We start from the raw sequence: 15,484 nt of genomic DNA, 5'->3' as shown, positions 1-15,484 counted from the left end.
CCTCCGTTGCTACGAACTGTGTTTGCTGATCTGGATCGATGGGAGGGATTGAGATTGTCGTGGATGGGTAGGATTAGTGCTTTGCGTATGAATGTGCTGCCTCGTTTTTTGTATTTGTTCTCCTGCCTGCCTCTCTCAATTCCTAAACGGTTCTTGCTTAGGCTACAACGGCGGGCTTTTGCTTATATCTGGACACGTAAACCCCCTAGGGTGCGGAGGGAACGTATGTATTGGGACAGGTTACACGGGGGAATGGGTGTCCCTGATTTTTCTACATATTATTATGCATCCCAACTGCAAGGACTGTTTCATTGGGCATATCCCTCCCAGCGCTGGGTCTCTCTGGAACAGGCTTTACAACCTGCCTACCCATTGGCAGCAGTGCCCTGGCTGTCTTTTGATATCCTTCGGGATCTGCAGACTGGGACATCTTATGGGATGGAGTGTACTTTGCATGCGTGGAGCCGGGTTCGACGAGCTTGGTTCCCACGTCAGCGATATTTCTATGCTACCCCCATTAGATTTGCCCCTGATTTCCTGCCCGCTAGAGATACTGTGATTTTTCGGCGCTGGGAAATGGAGGGACTTAGGGTCCTAGGTCAGCTGATAGTGGGTGGACATCTGGTACCCTTTGCTGCCTTGCAATCTATATATGACCTCCCCTCGACGGATTTTTTCGCCTATGTCCAACTTCGAGATTTTATGGTGAAGAGGGTGATCCCTGAGTGGGAAGGGGCAGACTCTGCTTTTCTTCAAGTATTTAGGATGGGATTTGGGGTGGGCCTTATTTCACGTCTTTATAGGGCTCTTTTATACACTAGGCCTCAGGCCCGCACATATGAACATCGTTGGGAACTCTTGCTGGGGAAGGCCTTTGATTATCAACAATGGGACTGCCTTTATGGTACATTGCTAAGAGTCTCTTTAGCATCCCCCTTAGTTGAGCAAGGGTATAAGATGCTATTTCAGTGGTACCTTACGCCGGAAAAGGTGCACCGTTTCTATCACTGTGGAGATGGACACTGCTGGCGTAACTGTGGGTGTCTGGGCACTTTTGGGCATATCTGGTGGGATTGTGTTAAGATTGTACCTTTTTGGAAGATGGTCCAACAACTGATGATTGATGTCTTACACCTACCCATTCTATTGCGTATGGAAATATTTTTACTTAACTATCCTTTGGGGAGTTTGGATGTGGATCAGAATCATTTTGTGGCCCTAGTTGCTACGGCAGCTAGACTCACTGTGGCTACATATTGGAAACGTGCCTCTTTGCCTTCTCGTACTGAACTGTTACATAAGATTGACCAAATTTACTTGATGTCTAAACTGACTGCTTTAAATAATGATTCCTGTGGTACGTTTCATCGTCAGTGGTCTCGTTATGGCTCCTGGCGGGGTTTTCTTTGAATTATTCTTATTTTCATTTTCATCTTCCTTTGTTTTAGGCCTATATTGTATCACTCGGTGGGGGGGTGGGGGGGATTATGTTATTTCATATGGGCAATGTACTTTTGCTGTTGGCATGCTGCCTGTGTATTGTTTTCATTTTGTTCAATAAAATATTAAATTAAAAAAAAAAAAAAAAAAAAAAAAAAAAAATACCCGGGTTCACTTGTGATACTTTCTCACTGGAAGTTTCTTGTGGATCAGTTAAGGTCAAGGGCTGCAGATTCAGAAATGGAGGGAAGGGTAGGGGATAGTCGGGTTATAAGCGTAGGATAGGGGCTTTAGGAGTGGTGGGGAGAAGGTGCAACGTAAGGCGGGAATTCTTTCCCAGCCGTATGGTTTCTTGGGAGGTTTGCCTTGCTCTTGCAGGAGGTTAAGAACAAGACAATCCTGGGGAGCATCAATTGCAGCATACATCATTGCAGCATATGTCATGTGTCTTAACAGTTTTTGCCTCTCAAGGTTTTTTTTTTCTTTCTTTTCTTCAGTCTCGATGTCCAAGGTTTTTCTTTTCTTTGGCCTCGATGTCAGCTACATTGCCATGATAGCATCATTTACTACCTTGATTGGCGAGGCAATTGTAGTCGCTTGATACCTAAAACGTGCCATTAGGAGAGACCCACTCGCCGTTCATGGGGTGTTTTCCCTAGACTTAGACTTGGTGGTTGTATAGAAACATAGAAACATAGAAAAATGACGGCAGAAAAGGGCCAAAGCCCATCAAGTCTGCCCACTCCAGTGACCCTTCCCCCATGAGTTTGCTCACCAACCTCCTGTCCTTACCTCATTAGAGATCCCACTGAATATCCCATTTATTTTTGAAATCTGCCACGCTGTTGGCTCAATCACCTGCCGTGGGAATTCATTCCAATGATAGACCACCCTCTCAGTGAAGAAATACTTTCTGGAGTCACCATGAAATTTCCCTCCCCTGATTTTCAGCAGATACCCTCTGGTGGACGAAGGTCCCATAAGACGAAAGATATCCTCTTCCACCTCGATACGACCCGTGATATATTTAAATGTCTCAATCATATCCCCTCTCTCTCTTCGTTCTTCAAGTGAGTACAGCTGCAATTTATTCAGCCTTACTTTGTACGGAAGATCCTTGAGCCCCGAGACCATCCTGGTGGCCATCCGCTGAACTGACTCAACTCTCAGCACATCTTTCCGGTAATGTGGTCTCCAGAATTGAACACAATATTCCAAATGAGGTCTCACCATGGACCTGTACAGTGGCATTATGACCTCTGGCATCCTGCTGATAAAACCTCTACGGATACAACCCATCATTTGCCTTGCCTTGGAGGAAGCCTTTTCCACTTGATTGGCAGTTTTCATGTCATCACTAATGATTACTCCTAAATCCCGTTCTTCCGTAGTTCTAACTAAGGTCTCACCATTTAACGTGTAAGTCCTGCACAGATTTCTTTTACCCAGGTGCATCACTTTGCATTTTTTAGCATTGAAGTTGAGCTGCCAAGTCGATGACCATTGTTCTAATAGTAGTAGGTCCTGCGTCATACTGTCAGGCATAGTGCTTTTACCTACTATGTTGCACAGTTTGGCGTCATCGGCGAACAATGATATTTTTCCTCTGAGCCCTTGGGTCATATCACTTATGAATATGTTGAATAGGATTGGACCCAAGACCGAGCCCTGTGGCACTCCACTGGTCACATCTGATGTTTTGGATGGGGTACCATTTACCATCACCCTCTGAAATCTACCGCTCAGCCAATCCTTAACCCATGCAGCTAGTGTTTCCCCTAATCCCAGCGATTTCAACCTATCAGCTCAATCTGTTAGTTTCACCCCTAGAAAAGGTAAGAGGTTGGGTCCATTACTCAGGAGCAGCTCTGAGGTGAGGAGTTCAGGCGATTGGGGGCAAACTCATATGAGGGTGGTGTGTATGGACAAGGGGTAGATGCAAAAGGGTGTAGATGTGGGTGTGGATATACTATAAGTACTTGTCTTCAAGGCCACACTGCTTGGTGGGGGCCTCAGCCGTATGCCTGGTGGGGACCCGAGATAAGCGAGGATTCGCTATCTCAGGTTGTGGCGGAAAAAATCATAGAGAAGAATCTACGTGATCCCCACCAACATGGTTTCACCAAGGGTAGGTCCTGCCAATCCAATCTTATCAGCTTCTTTGACTGGGTGACAAGAAAGCTGGATTTAGGAGAATGCCTGGACATCGTGTACTTGGACTTCAGTAAAGCTTTTGATAGCGTCCCCCATCGCAGGTTATTGAGCAAGATGAAATCGATGGGATTAGGTGAAACACTAACCGCATGGATCAATGATTGGCTAAGTGGTAGACTTCAGAGGGTAGTGGTTAACGGTACCCTCTCTAGAACGTCGGAGGTGACCAGTGGAGTGTCACAGGGCTCGATTTTGGGCCCGATCCTTTTCAACATATTCATAAGAGACCTGACCCAGGGGCTTCAAGGTAAAATAACATTGTTTGCCGATGACGCCAAACTATGTAACATTGTAAGTAACAGCAATTTGCGAGAAAGTATGATGTAGGACCTGCTTTTACTGGAACATTGGTCCTTGACCTGGCAGCTGAGCTTCAATGCTAAAAAATGCAAGGTCATGCACCTTGGCAACAATAATCTGTGTAGAACGTACACATTGAATGGAGAGACCTTGGCAAGGACTACAGCAGAACGGGATCTGGGGGTGATCATTAGTGAAGACATGAAAACTGCCAATCAAGTGGAGAAGGCTTCATCCAAGGCAAGGCAAATGCTGGGTTGTATCCGGAGAAGCTTTGTTAGTCAGAAGCCTATGGTGAGGCCTCATCTGGAGTACTGCGTACAATTCTGGAGGCCACATTACCGTAAAGATGTGCTGAGAGTTGAGTTGGTTCAGCGAATGGCCACCAGGTTGGTCTCGGGGCTCAAGGATCTCTCGTACGAAGAAAGGCTGAACAAACTGCGGCTATACTCTCTCGAAGAACGTAGAGAGAGGGAAGACATGATTGAGACGTTTAAGTATATCACTGGTCGCGTCAAGGTAGAAGATGATATTTTCTTTCTTAGAGGACCCTCGGCCACAAGGGGGCATCCGCTGAAAATAAAGGGCGGTAAGTTTCATGGCGACACCAGGAAGTACTTCTTCACCGAAAGAATGGTTGACAATTGGAATGAGCTTCCGGTACAGGTGATCGAGGCCAGCAGCGTGCCAGATTTTAAGAACAGATGGAATGCTCATGTCGGATCTCTAAGAGGGGATGGGTCATCAGAGTGCGATCTCTCAAAGGGTAGCTAGGGGGGTGGGTCAATAGAGTGGGCAGACTTGATGGACCTTGGCCCTTTTCTGCCGTCACTTTCTATGTTTCTATAGGCACAGCATACAGATAAGAAAGAACACTGCGTTACAATTGTTGATAGCAAAAGATGTGATGACATATAGCCTTGTAGAAGCAAGTGAGGTAAGCACTCAGAGGCTTGCTTGGCTCCCTGCTTGGACGGCGGGGAGGCCGTGTGACATGACTTCAATAACCGACAGGCAGATGGCCCCTCCTTGAACGGGATGGGGAGAAGGCGGGGCAGCTTGAACGGCTCTCCCAAGAGAACAACAGTGGCCCAGCCAGAGATGCTGGGCAGGACATGGATCAGTTGATGAGTGTAAGGACTGAGATACAGCAATATGATGTTGTGCCTATGGTATATATAAAATGTTCAGGCGAATGAATATGATGATATACATTGGTATCTAAATTGTGCATGGTTAAAGTTTTGGTATGTTGGTATTTGCAGTTTGTAGATGATGTTTGTAGTAGGGCATTTATGGCTGCGGCCATTAATAAATCCACATATTGTCGAAGAACAGCGTGTCTGTGTAGTACTTGAAGGGTATTAAGAGTTGGGTGGGAGGCAACAAGTGCCGAGTGCCAATTTTGATATGGAGAGCTGTGGTGGTTCAAAAAAACTGATGACTTTATTTAACCACCACTATTTTCTCACAACTTCCGGCGTCTTTTCACATAGAAACATGATGGCAGCTAAAGGCCAAATGGCCCGTCTAGTCTGCCCATCCGCAGTAACCATTATCTCTTTCTCTCTCCCAGAGATCCCACGTGCCTATCCCAAGCCTTCTTGAATTCAGACACAGTCTCTGTCTCCACTACCTCTTCTGGGAGACTGTTCCATGCATCTACCACCCTCACCACATCTCACCCATCACACCCTTTTTTCATTCTAAATTTGAGTTTATTCATACATGTTTTCCTTTCAAAAGACTCCTGAGGAAGGCAAAGATGCCAAAACACGGACCGTGTCAGGTCCAGTACATGTTACTATCTTCATGAGCAATATGTGTTTTGTGCCACTTCAGATACATGATAGGCATTTTATCAAAATTGTAATAAACTTGGAAACTGGAAATTTGGAAACAGTGCCTGATACATACAGAGACTTTTGTTACATTTTGTTTTGCTTTGGGTTCACCATTGTTGTTGGAATGTAGGTCCTCTTCTTTTTGTGGTTTATATTTAACTGCCAAGCATGCTGTTTAGATATGGTTCTTTTCGACTTTGGTTCTTCTACTACAAATCCCCTGATCCTTGGAGACTTTAATATCCACTTTGCCGATCTTAGCAATAACCACACTACAGAAATTATTTCCCACCTTAACCAACTTGATTTATGCCCACTATTAACTTTTTCAACACACCAAGCTGGACATACAATAGATATGGTTTTAATTCCTAACTTGATAGGTCCCAGTTTTCCAGTCCCATGGTCAGACCATTATCTTGTCTCAATAGCCTATACAATTTCTCATACTAAGGTTCATCCAACACATAAAGCTATTAAAGTTAGAGACTTTAGCAATCTCTCTTTAGAATTGATTACCTCAGCCTTTAAATTAGAGCTCTCAGACTTAAAGACTAGTTCCTTGGAAGATTACCTATCCCAATGGAATGTATCCAAAAAACTATTATTAGATGAACTAGCTCCGATTCAGCTCAGATCAATTTCAGCACGAAAACTTTCTAACCCCTGGTTTACAGCAGAACTTGCGTTATCAAAAAACAGCTTTGATCCATGGAACGTAGGTGGAGAAGTAAAAAAAACCCTACCAATCTAGACAAATTCAAAGAACATTCAAGACTGTATAAATCAAAAATAAATCAGGCAAAAATGAAATATTACTCAAGCCAAACTGAGAAAGCCAAAAACTCTTCTGTACTTTACCTCTATATTAAAATCAATAACCTCTATAACCAAAAGGCAAAGTCAGACTAACAGTAACCTGCCCACTGCCCAGGAACTTGAAAATTATTTTATAGACAAAGTTAATAACATTAGGAAAAATCTTACCTTAAATCAGCGATCAATTCTAGATCAAGAGCAAGCTGAGCTAATGTAATTATCCTCAAAATGCTCACAATTCAACCTACCAAATCTTAGGGAGATTGAATCCCTCATTGAGACCATTAATATTAAGGGTTCCCAAGTTGAAACAATTCCTCCCTTCATTCTTAAACGATATTTTGCAATTTTCAGTCCATTCATCCTTGCCTTAATTAATGAAAGTCTTCAGCAAAGCATCATGCCCAAAGCCTGGAAGGAAACAATTATTTGTCCCATTATATTAAAGATCATAAAACCAGTCCTGAGGATAAATCAAATTACAGACCAATCGCAAATATCCCCTTCCTATCAAAGGTGACTGAGAAGGTGGTATTTAAACAAATATCAGAATTCATAGAAAAAAACCAACATTTTACATCCAAATCAAACAGGCTTCAGGCAGCATCACTCTATGGAACACTCGTTAATTGGCATGTCTACCTCCATACTTTACTACCTGGATCATCATAAATCTGGTCTCCTAATTTCTATTAATCTCTCATCTGCTTTTGACACAATTGACCATAACCTCCTTTTAGATAGACTGCAGACTATTGGCATTATGGATCAGGTCCTCTCTTGGTTTAGATCAGGGATCTCAAAGTCCCTCCTTGAGGGCTGCAATCCAATTTCAGGATTTCCCCAATGAATATGCATTGAAAGCAGTGCATGCACATAGATCTCATGCATATTTATTGGGGATATCCTGAAAACCCTACAGGATTCCGGCCCTCAAGGAGGGACTTTGAGACCCCTGGTTTAGATCCTATTTCTCTAATCGATCCTCGATTGTGTCTTTCAACAATATTACCTCTGAAAGTTTCTCAGCAACACATGGTATTCCCCAAGGGTCCATCCTCTCACCACTTTTGTTTAATATTTTTCTTGCACTATTGATGATTCTCTGCTAATCCACCAGTTTTAACGTTTTCGCTTACGCAGATGATATTCAGCTTTTACACCCGATAGACTCCAATAACCCTTTTGAAACAACAGCAATCAATAAGAAACTCGAACAGATTCACCAATGGCTTGATGCTAACAGATTAGCTCTCATTGTTAATAAATCAAATGTTATGCTCTTTCCCTGGAAAGATGGTCCTAAGCTCAATTTCCCAGTCAAACTATCAAGGGTACCACACTACAGTCGATCAGTAACATTAAGATCCTAGGGGTTATTTTTGATCATAAACTAACTTATCACGACCACTTTGTTTCCCCTCCAGTTAGAGGATGTAAACTCAAAAGCATTATCAACACCTTTTCGCACATCAGGCAGCACTATGGGGTAAAGATCTAGAACAATTGCTTATACCTAGTACTTATGGGGAATTTAGGAAATTCCTAAAAACATATTTGTTCCTGAAGTATCTAGGCAGCTGACCCGCACAACTCTTTCTCCACAATAACTGATCCCTAGAGCTGTTAATCACTTGCTTTTAACTCTGTTAAGTTCACTTATTCTGTACCATCTTTTAATCATTGTAAACCGCCTAGAACTTCGGCATATAAACTGTTATTATTATTATTACATTAGTAGTATTGTCAAATCAATTTTCTTCAGACTACATCACATTCGTTCAGTTTCGAAATTCTTATGTCCCAAGTCACTTAACACATTAATTCACTCACTGGTAATCTCAAAAATCGATTATTGTAATGCTCTGTTTAAGGGAATAGCCCAAAAAGAAACCAGACGCTTCAATTAAACTCATAATGAAAGCTAAGAAATTTGACCATGTTACACCCCTCCTTAAGAAAGCACATTGGCTTCCAGTTGCTCACCGCATAACATATAAATTAAGTCTGCTAACTCTCAAATCTCTTCTTTATAAAACTCCCGCTTTCATTCATAGATTATTGATTCCCCACACTTCAACAAGATTACTTAGGTCAAACGACCAACATTTATTAATTGTTCCCTCTCTCAAAAACATTAACACATGGCGTCAATTCATCTTTTCTGTCACAGCCCCCCAAACTCGGAATTCCCTTCCTATTCATTTAAGGGAAGAACGCAATCTAGACAGATTTAAGAGCAAGTTAAAATGGTTTCTTTTTAAAGATGCATTTGACTGCTAGAAAGCTAGATTAGGAGCCTCAGTTGAATCCTATTTCCCAACTTATTTGAAGCCCACCGCTCTCACCCTTCCTATTGTTTTTTTCCCCCTACTTGTCTTATTTACTATCAAGAACTTGTATTTCTTCCCCCATTTTTTTCCTTTAGTTTAATATGTTTTGTCAGTTTAGTCTTATTCATTTGTTTTGTTTCCTCCAGAAATTTGTAATTTTACTATTTTTTTGTACATCGCTTAGAATTTTGAATAAGCGATTAATCAAATTTTTAATAAACTTGAAATGCTAAAAACGTCCATTATATTCCTATGAGCATCTTTAGCATTCAGCGTGCAGTAATCATTAGTACGCATTAACGTGGTAACGCCCTTTGATGAATTCTCCCCTAAATGGAAAGTGGAAGTGTGGTCACCACATTGCACATATACTCCCTGATTCTATATATGGTGCCCAAAATTGCATGCCTTGTGCATGTAACCTAACTGACAAAAGAGCAGTTAACTAACAACAATTTGGATTTAGGTGCACACCTTGCTAAGCACTATTCTCTAAAGATGCATGCGTAAATCTTTTTGGTGCACCTGAAAAGGGGGTATGGCCGGGAAGGAGCAGGGGCGTTCACCATTATAGAATTCGAGGAAATCCATGCCTAATTTATGCATATGGATTTACACCAGTTTTCAGGTGGTGTATATCCAGTGACGGGACAATCGCGTGCTGACAAAAGAGCTGAGACAAATGCGTGCGCAGGATGTCAGCGTGCCAGATTAGAGAGGAAACTAATTTTTCCCTAAAACAGGGAAAAAATGACACTTTCCTCTATCGAACCCCCCCAATGGCAGCACCAACACTTCTAAGTAAACTGGAGTAGTTCCCCCATACCCCCTCTTGAGCACTTTAAATTTAACTTTTAATCTGGCGCGCTGACGTCCTGCGTGCATTTGTCTCAGCTCTTTTGTCCACGCGAGATTGTCCCACGCACTTTCATCTATGAACTGTAAATCCTCATGCCTAAAACTGGGTGTTGATCCTGGTACTAAGTGTTACGCTATAAGCGGCACTCAGCACTTATTTTTGGGGGACATCAAAATTTGGGCACCATTTATAGAATTTAGTCCATATACAGCCCTGTTACCAGTATGGATAACAGCAAGGTTTGGAGGTGCCCGGGGTGGCTGCGCCCTCCTCTCTGCCCTCCCTGCACCCCGCTTCCTTTTGCGCCAACCCCCTACACCCTCCTCTTTGCCCCTCGCTCCTTTTGTACCCTCAGGCCACACTCATGCCCTCAACTTCCCATCCCGTATCTCTTTAAATCTTTGCCAGCGCGGGCAGCTTCTCCAGCCTGTTGCTCACACTGGTTTTCCCTCTGACATCACTTCCTGGCACCGTGACCCGGAAGTGATTTCAGAGGGAACCAGGCCGACGCGAACAGCAGGCTAGAGTAGTTGCTCACACTGGTGAAGATTTTAAAGGGGCATGGGGGCGGGGAAAGGAGGGCTCAAGCATGGCATGGGGGGGGGGGCGGCGCCCCCACCAAGACAGTGCCTGGTGTGGTCTGCCCCCCACCCCTCACTTACTATGCCACTGGATACCAGACCCGAATATGCATATTAATTTAGGTATCAAAGACTGCACTGACTGAATATTGATCTGTAGAGTTCTAATACCCATGATTCCCTGCTTGAAAGGAAAGTCTGATTGGAGTCCTTTGAGGAAAAGCATTGGTATGCAGAATAATGTACTCTCCATATTTTTACTGGTTTAAATGTGTCCTTCAATTTGTGCAGTAATGAATTTAATAGGATGGTGTACTTATCCATGCACTAACCTAACTTCCCTTCTCCTTCTACAGGTCTTCACAGGGATTTTCACAGCAGAAATGGTCTTAAAAATCATTGCCCTAGATCCATATTACTATTTCCAGCAGGGCTGGAATATTTTTGACAGCCTAATAGTATGCCTTAGCCTTATGGAACTAGGTTTATCCAGCACAAGGGTTCTATCCAGCAAGGGGAATCTCTCAGTCTTACGTTCCTTCAGACTGGTAACTAACTTATTGTCCTTCACTCTTTCTTTATATGGTTAACCTCTTGTTTGATGGTAAGATTAACCAACATTATTTTTTGCTACCAACCATAATTATTTTTGCTGCTGAATTTCTCTGGAAAGAATGGTGTGGTAGCCATGTTAGTCCACTTTTTAATATAATATATAGAATTAAAACAAGGGTGTTACCTTTTTTTATTGGACACTGCTTTGTTTGATTAGTTTTCGAAGTTACTTCTTTTTCAGATTAAAAATAAGCAAATTTTGACAAATACCAGTATATTTAGGTGAAATATAAATGTATTCTAAAGAAAGTCTCACAGGAGGAGGGAGTGGTGGGCAAGATGAAAGACAAAGAGGGCTGGATGGGTGTAAGAGAGAGAGAGAGAGAGAGAGATGGATAGGTGATAAGAAGGTGACAAAGCAGAAACATTTCATGTAGGGTTACCTGGACATGTCCTCTTTTTCGAGGACTGTCTCTGTGCCTGGACGGTTTTTAAAAAATGGGGGAGTCTGTCCGGGTTTAGACAACTCTCCTGATTTCCCCACCTACCTCTTCCCTAGGCAGCAACAATGAGGTAAGCCTGCTGCCGCTGACCTACCCAGAAGCACCTCTCTGCAGTGACTTCCTGTTCCCGCATAGGCAGGACTTGCAGAGAGGTTGCTTCCAGGACAGGCTGACTGTAGCAGGCTTACCTTGTTGTTATTGCTGTCAGCTGCCTAAAGATTCAATTATTGTGGCCTGCCCAGAGAAGAGGTAGTTGGGGAATCGGGAAAGGCAGCTAAACCCAGACAGACTCTCCCATGGACCTCAAAAACAAAGTGCCATGGAAAATTTACACCCACCCACCCACCCTTGAATCTCTGTCTCTCAGTTGGCAATATTAAGTTTGAGACCCATCCCCCCCACCAAGGGTATAACCAGCCACATAGTCTCTCAGTCTTTCAGGCAGTTCACAGAATAAAACCCATCCCTGCTTAGGAGGCACATTGCACGGGTACCTTTACTGGAGGTGCACCAGTCCAACGGCTCCATTAGCTGGTCCAGGCAGCTTCTAGGCTCTTCCTTTTCCTCTCTCCCAGCTACCCTTGTGCAGGACTCCCAAGTTAACCCCAGCTGGCCTCAGGAACACCTACAAGCTCTGGAGCAGAAGGTGTGCAGATCCTCTTTCCCTCTGAGGACTCTAGGCTTCTCCACTCCCAACAGATCTTGAACTCCACTCCAGCTTTTACGTCCTAACCTCCCCCTCCCACAACTACCACAAAGGACTACAGTCTCTTCCCCCCTCCCAGGGATACCAAGGTCTCTACAGTCCTGCTCCAAGGAGAAAATAATCTTTAGGACTGTCTCCTATGGAGAACCCAAGAGCTTAATGAGCAGGGAACAACCTCACATTGTCCCTGTCACAAACCCAAATTTATTTGTACTAGAGTTCTTTTTCAAAGAGACTCTCATCCAAACATACCCCAGCACCCACTAGAGTGCAAACTGTCCCTTTACACACTCAGTCACACTGCACAAGCATTTTTAATTTCAGCGGTTTCAGCAGTGTCCCCTGAAGATGGCATGTTCTAAACGCCAAAACTGGGATCTTTGTTGGGACCACTGTTTTTAATATAGACTTTATCATTGGTTCAAAAAACACCTCCCTTGCCTTTTCTTGTTGTATTGTATTTGAAAATGGCCAAAAAAGTTAGACTTCCTAAGGGCCAAGATATCCAAATAGGTCATTTTCAAAATGGACATCTAGCAGTTTTGAAAATTGATGTTTCCCTGCCCCAATTTTTGGATAACATGCAAGAAACGTCCAAAGTCAGACTTAGCCGCACTATTGAAAATGTATTTATTTAATTTGATTTATATCCCATCCTCTCCAGAGAGCTCATGTCCCACCCATGCTCTAATTGTGCACATAAGTACTATAGCATGTAATTGTAAGAGGAGGGCCTACCCGCAGACAGAGCATAGGACAGAATGGGTGTGTCTTCAACGTACATGTATAGTTTATGGCAGTGTCTCGCAAACATTCTGAAGCCGCAGCACATTAAGCTTCGAGGGCATCCAGAAATACACAGACATCAACGCGATGATGTCATGTGCATGCTGACATCTGTACACGCTGGGGAGGGGTTGCTGGAAGTAATTTTATTTTTAGTATTTATGCAGTAGTTATCTTATCTTGAGCAACAAAGCAATCAAGGCTTTGTTACCATTTGGATCTTCTTATCTTTGTGAACTTGGATTTTCAACTCTGACAGAAATTAAAACGAAAAAAAAAGAGAGAGAGAACGACACAGATGGTGGATGATGACATGCATGTTTGCTTGTCAACTATTGTGCTGCGTTTTGAGTTAATTTGCACTCAAAAACAAGCACATTCATCTCGTTGATTAGCAGTTTAATTCTACTTTAGTTTCACCGTTGTTACAATTATTCATACATAGCTTAAAGAAGTTTAAATAAATAGCTCTTAAATTTAATTTTTTGTTAGTTTTGCAATTTTATAATTTCATCTATAATGTGCTGTGAAAAACATTTGCTCCGTTTAGTGTACTGGAGCTAAAACAGTTTGAGAGACACTGCTATAAAAGGTGCCTATCCCGAAGCCATTCCGAGCTGATTTTTTTTCAGTGTCCAATTTTCGGCCCTATATTTTAGCAAGAACAAAAGACTCTTATGTATCACATTAAGCTGTATTTCACAAACTCCTAAAGCAGTGTGGTATTATTTTGACTGCCTCTGACATGTATGTTTTTATGTTCTCTTCACAGCTAAGAGTCTTCAAATTGGCAAAATCTTGGCCAACATTAAACACTCTCATTAAAATTATTGGAAATTCAGTTGGAGCCCTGGGGAACCTCACCCTGATTTTGGCAATTATAGTCTTCATATTTGCTGTGGTGGGAATGCAGCTCTTTGGCAAAAACTATCAAGAGTGTGTCTGCAAAATAAGCGAGCAATGCACTTTGCCACGCTGGCACATGAAAGATTTCTTCCACTCCTTTCTTATTGTCTTCCGTGTTCTCTGTGGAGAATGGATTGACACTATGTGGGACTGTATGGAAGTCGCTGGGCAGCCTCTGTGCATTCTGGTCTTCATGCTGGTCATGGTGATAGGAAATCTAGTGGTAAGTGTTGAAGAGATTCATCTTCCTATGTTACCCATTTGCATAGTGGTGTGGTTAAGGGGGGCAGTCCATTCCGGGCGCTGTCTTGGTGAGGGTGTAGGCACCTGCCTTTCTTTCTGCCGCCCTACTCCTTCTCCGTCCCCAACTTCCCCGTGTGTGGGCCGCTTCCCTTCCCCTGTATCCCTGTAACGTTCCTGGAAACAGCAGCAACCCCTGACCTGCCATTGCGCTAGCGTTGGCTCTTCCTCTGATGCCACTTCCTGGACCTACACCTAGGAAGTGACATTAGAGGAAGAGCCAACGCTGGTGCAACAGCAAGTTGCTGCTCATGCAAGAAACATTACAGAGGTACGGGGGAAGGGAAGCAGCACGCGGCTGGCAGGGGGGAGCAGCATGTGGAGGTGGAGTGGAGAAGAGAGCGGGGAGGGGAACCACCGCCCCGGCGCCTCTCACCTTCACTATGCCACTGTATTTGCAGGATATCATTCCTTTCAAACTGCTTTTTTTTTTCTTTCATTGTTTGCTAAAAAATGTGCTATACTGCAGTGGTTCCTAATCCTGTCCTGGAGGACCACCAGGCCAATCGGGTTTTCAGGCTAGCCCTAATGAATATGCATGAGAGAGATTTGCATATAATGGATGTGACAGGCATGAAAATCTGTGCCATGCATATTCATTAGGGCTAGCCTAAAAACCCGATTGGCCTGGTGGTCCTCCAGGACAGGGTTGGGAACCACTGCTATACTGTATATATATATATATATATTTTTTTTTTTTCAGTTTCAAAACTAATATATTGGGTTTGGGTTATAGGAATGACGAGCAAAATGGCCTGGTATTAAAAAACTAGGAAAAGGAACCAGAAGACTCCACAATATCTGTGTGGTGCACAATAAAAGGTGCATTGTTACCTTGTACCCTGAATTTTTGTGGGGCTGCTCTTTGAGTTGTTTCTGATTTGCACTAGAGGTCAAGGTTTAATGTTTTCACATTGTCATTTGGAAGACCATTTTCATAATTTAACTGTGGATTGCATCTGATATCTAGGCCCCTGAAGCAGACATTCACCAAAACATGGCCGCATTGCATTTAGGTTTTTCCAGTATACTTATATTGTATGCTGTTCCTGTTTTTCGAAAACTTTTTCCTGATGTTTTTCACACCAGATCATTTTGTTGATCGCTGTTTATGTTATCTTTGCCTCTTTTTTGGACCTTGAGCTGTAGGAGCTTTAATAATTCATTTGGTGATCTCTTTGGAGCTTTAATTAGGGATATTTCATAAAGACAACATTGAACTAATTAAAAATGTACTGACTACGTCCTTATAGACAGAGAATATGGTTCTCATAATCTTTGTGATCTCAAAAGTCCTATTTAAGCTAGCTGGAGAGAATCTGGAGGAAATCTAAGAAA

The 15,484-nt window shown here is 42.9% G+C and overlaps 1 protein-coding gene across 6 annotated transcripts in view; it reads left to right on the top strand.

Annotated features, from left to right (window-relative positions):
* LOC117354345 (sodium channel protein type 5 subunit alpha-like) overlaps positions 1-15,484 on the top strand; it is an 839,094-nt gene that overhangs the window by 488,700 nt on the left and 334,910 nt on the right. For all 6 annotated transcript variants that reach the window (XM_033931713.1, XM_033931710.1, XM_033931711.1 and 3 more), the window contains 2 exons: positions 10,747-10,938; positions 13,713-14,069. In XM_033931713.1, the coding sequence (XP_033787604.1) occupies positions 10,747-10,938; positions 13,713-14,069 (549 nt within the window). The remainder of the gene's footprint in view (positions 1-10,746; positions 10,939-13,712; positions 14,070-15,484) is intronic.

This window comes from Geotrypetes seraphini, chromosome 2, assembly GCF_902459505.1.
Source record: "Geotrypetes seraphini chromosome 2, aGeoSer1.1, whole genome shotgun sequence".
NCBI lineage: Eukaryota > Metazoa > Chordata > Amphibia > Gymnophiona > Dermophiidae > Geotrypetes > Geotrypetes seraphini.
The sequence above is the reverse complement of the archived record's forward strand: the minus strand, read 5'-3'. Positions and strand labels throughout refer to the sequence as shown.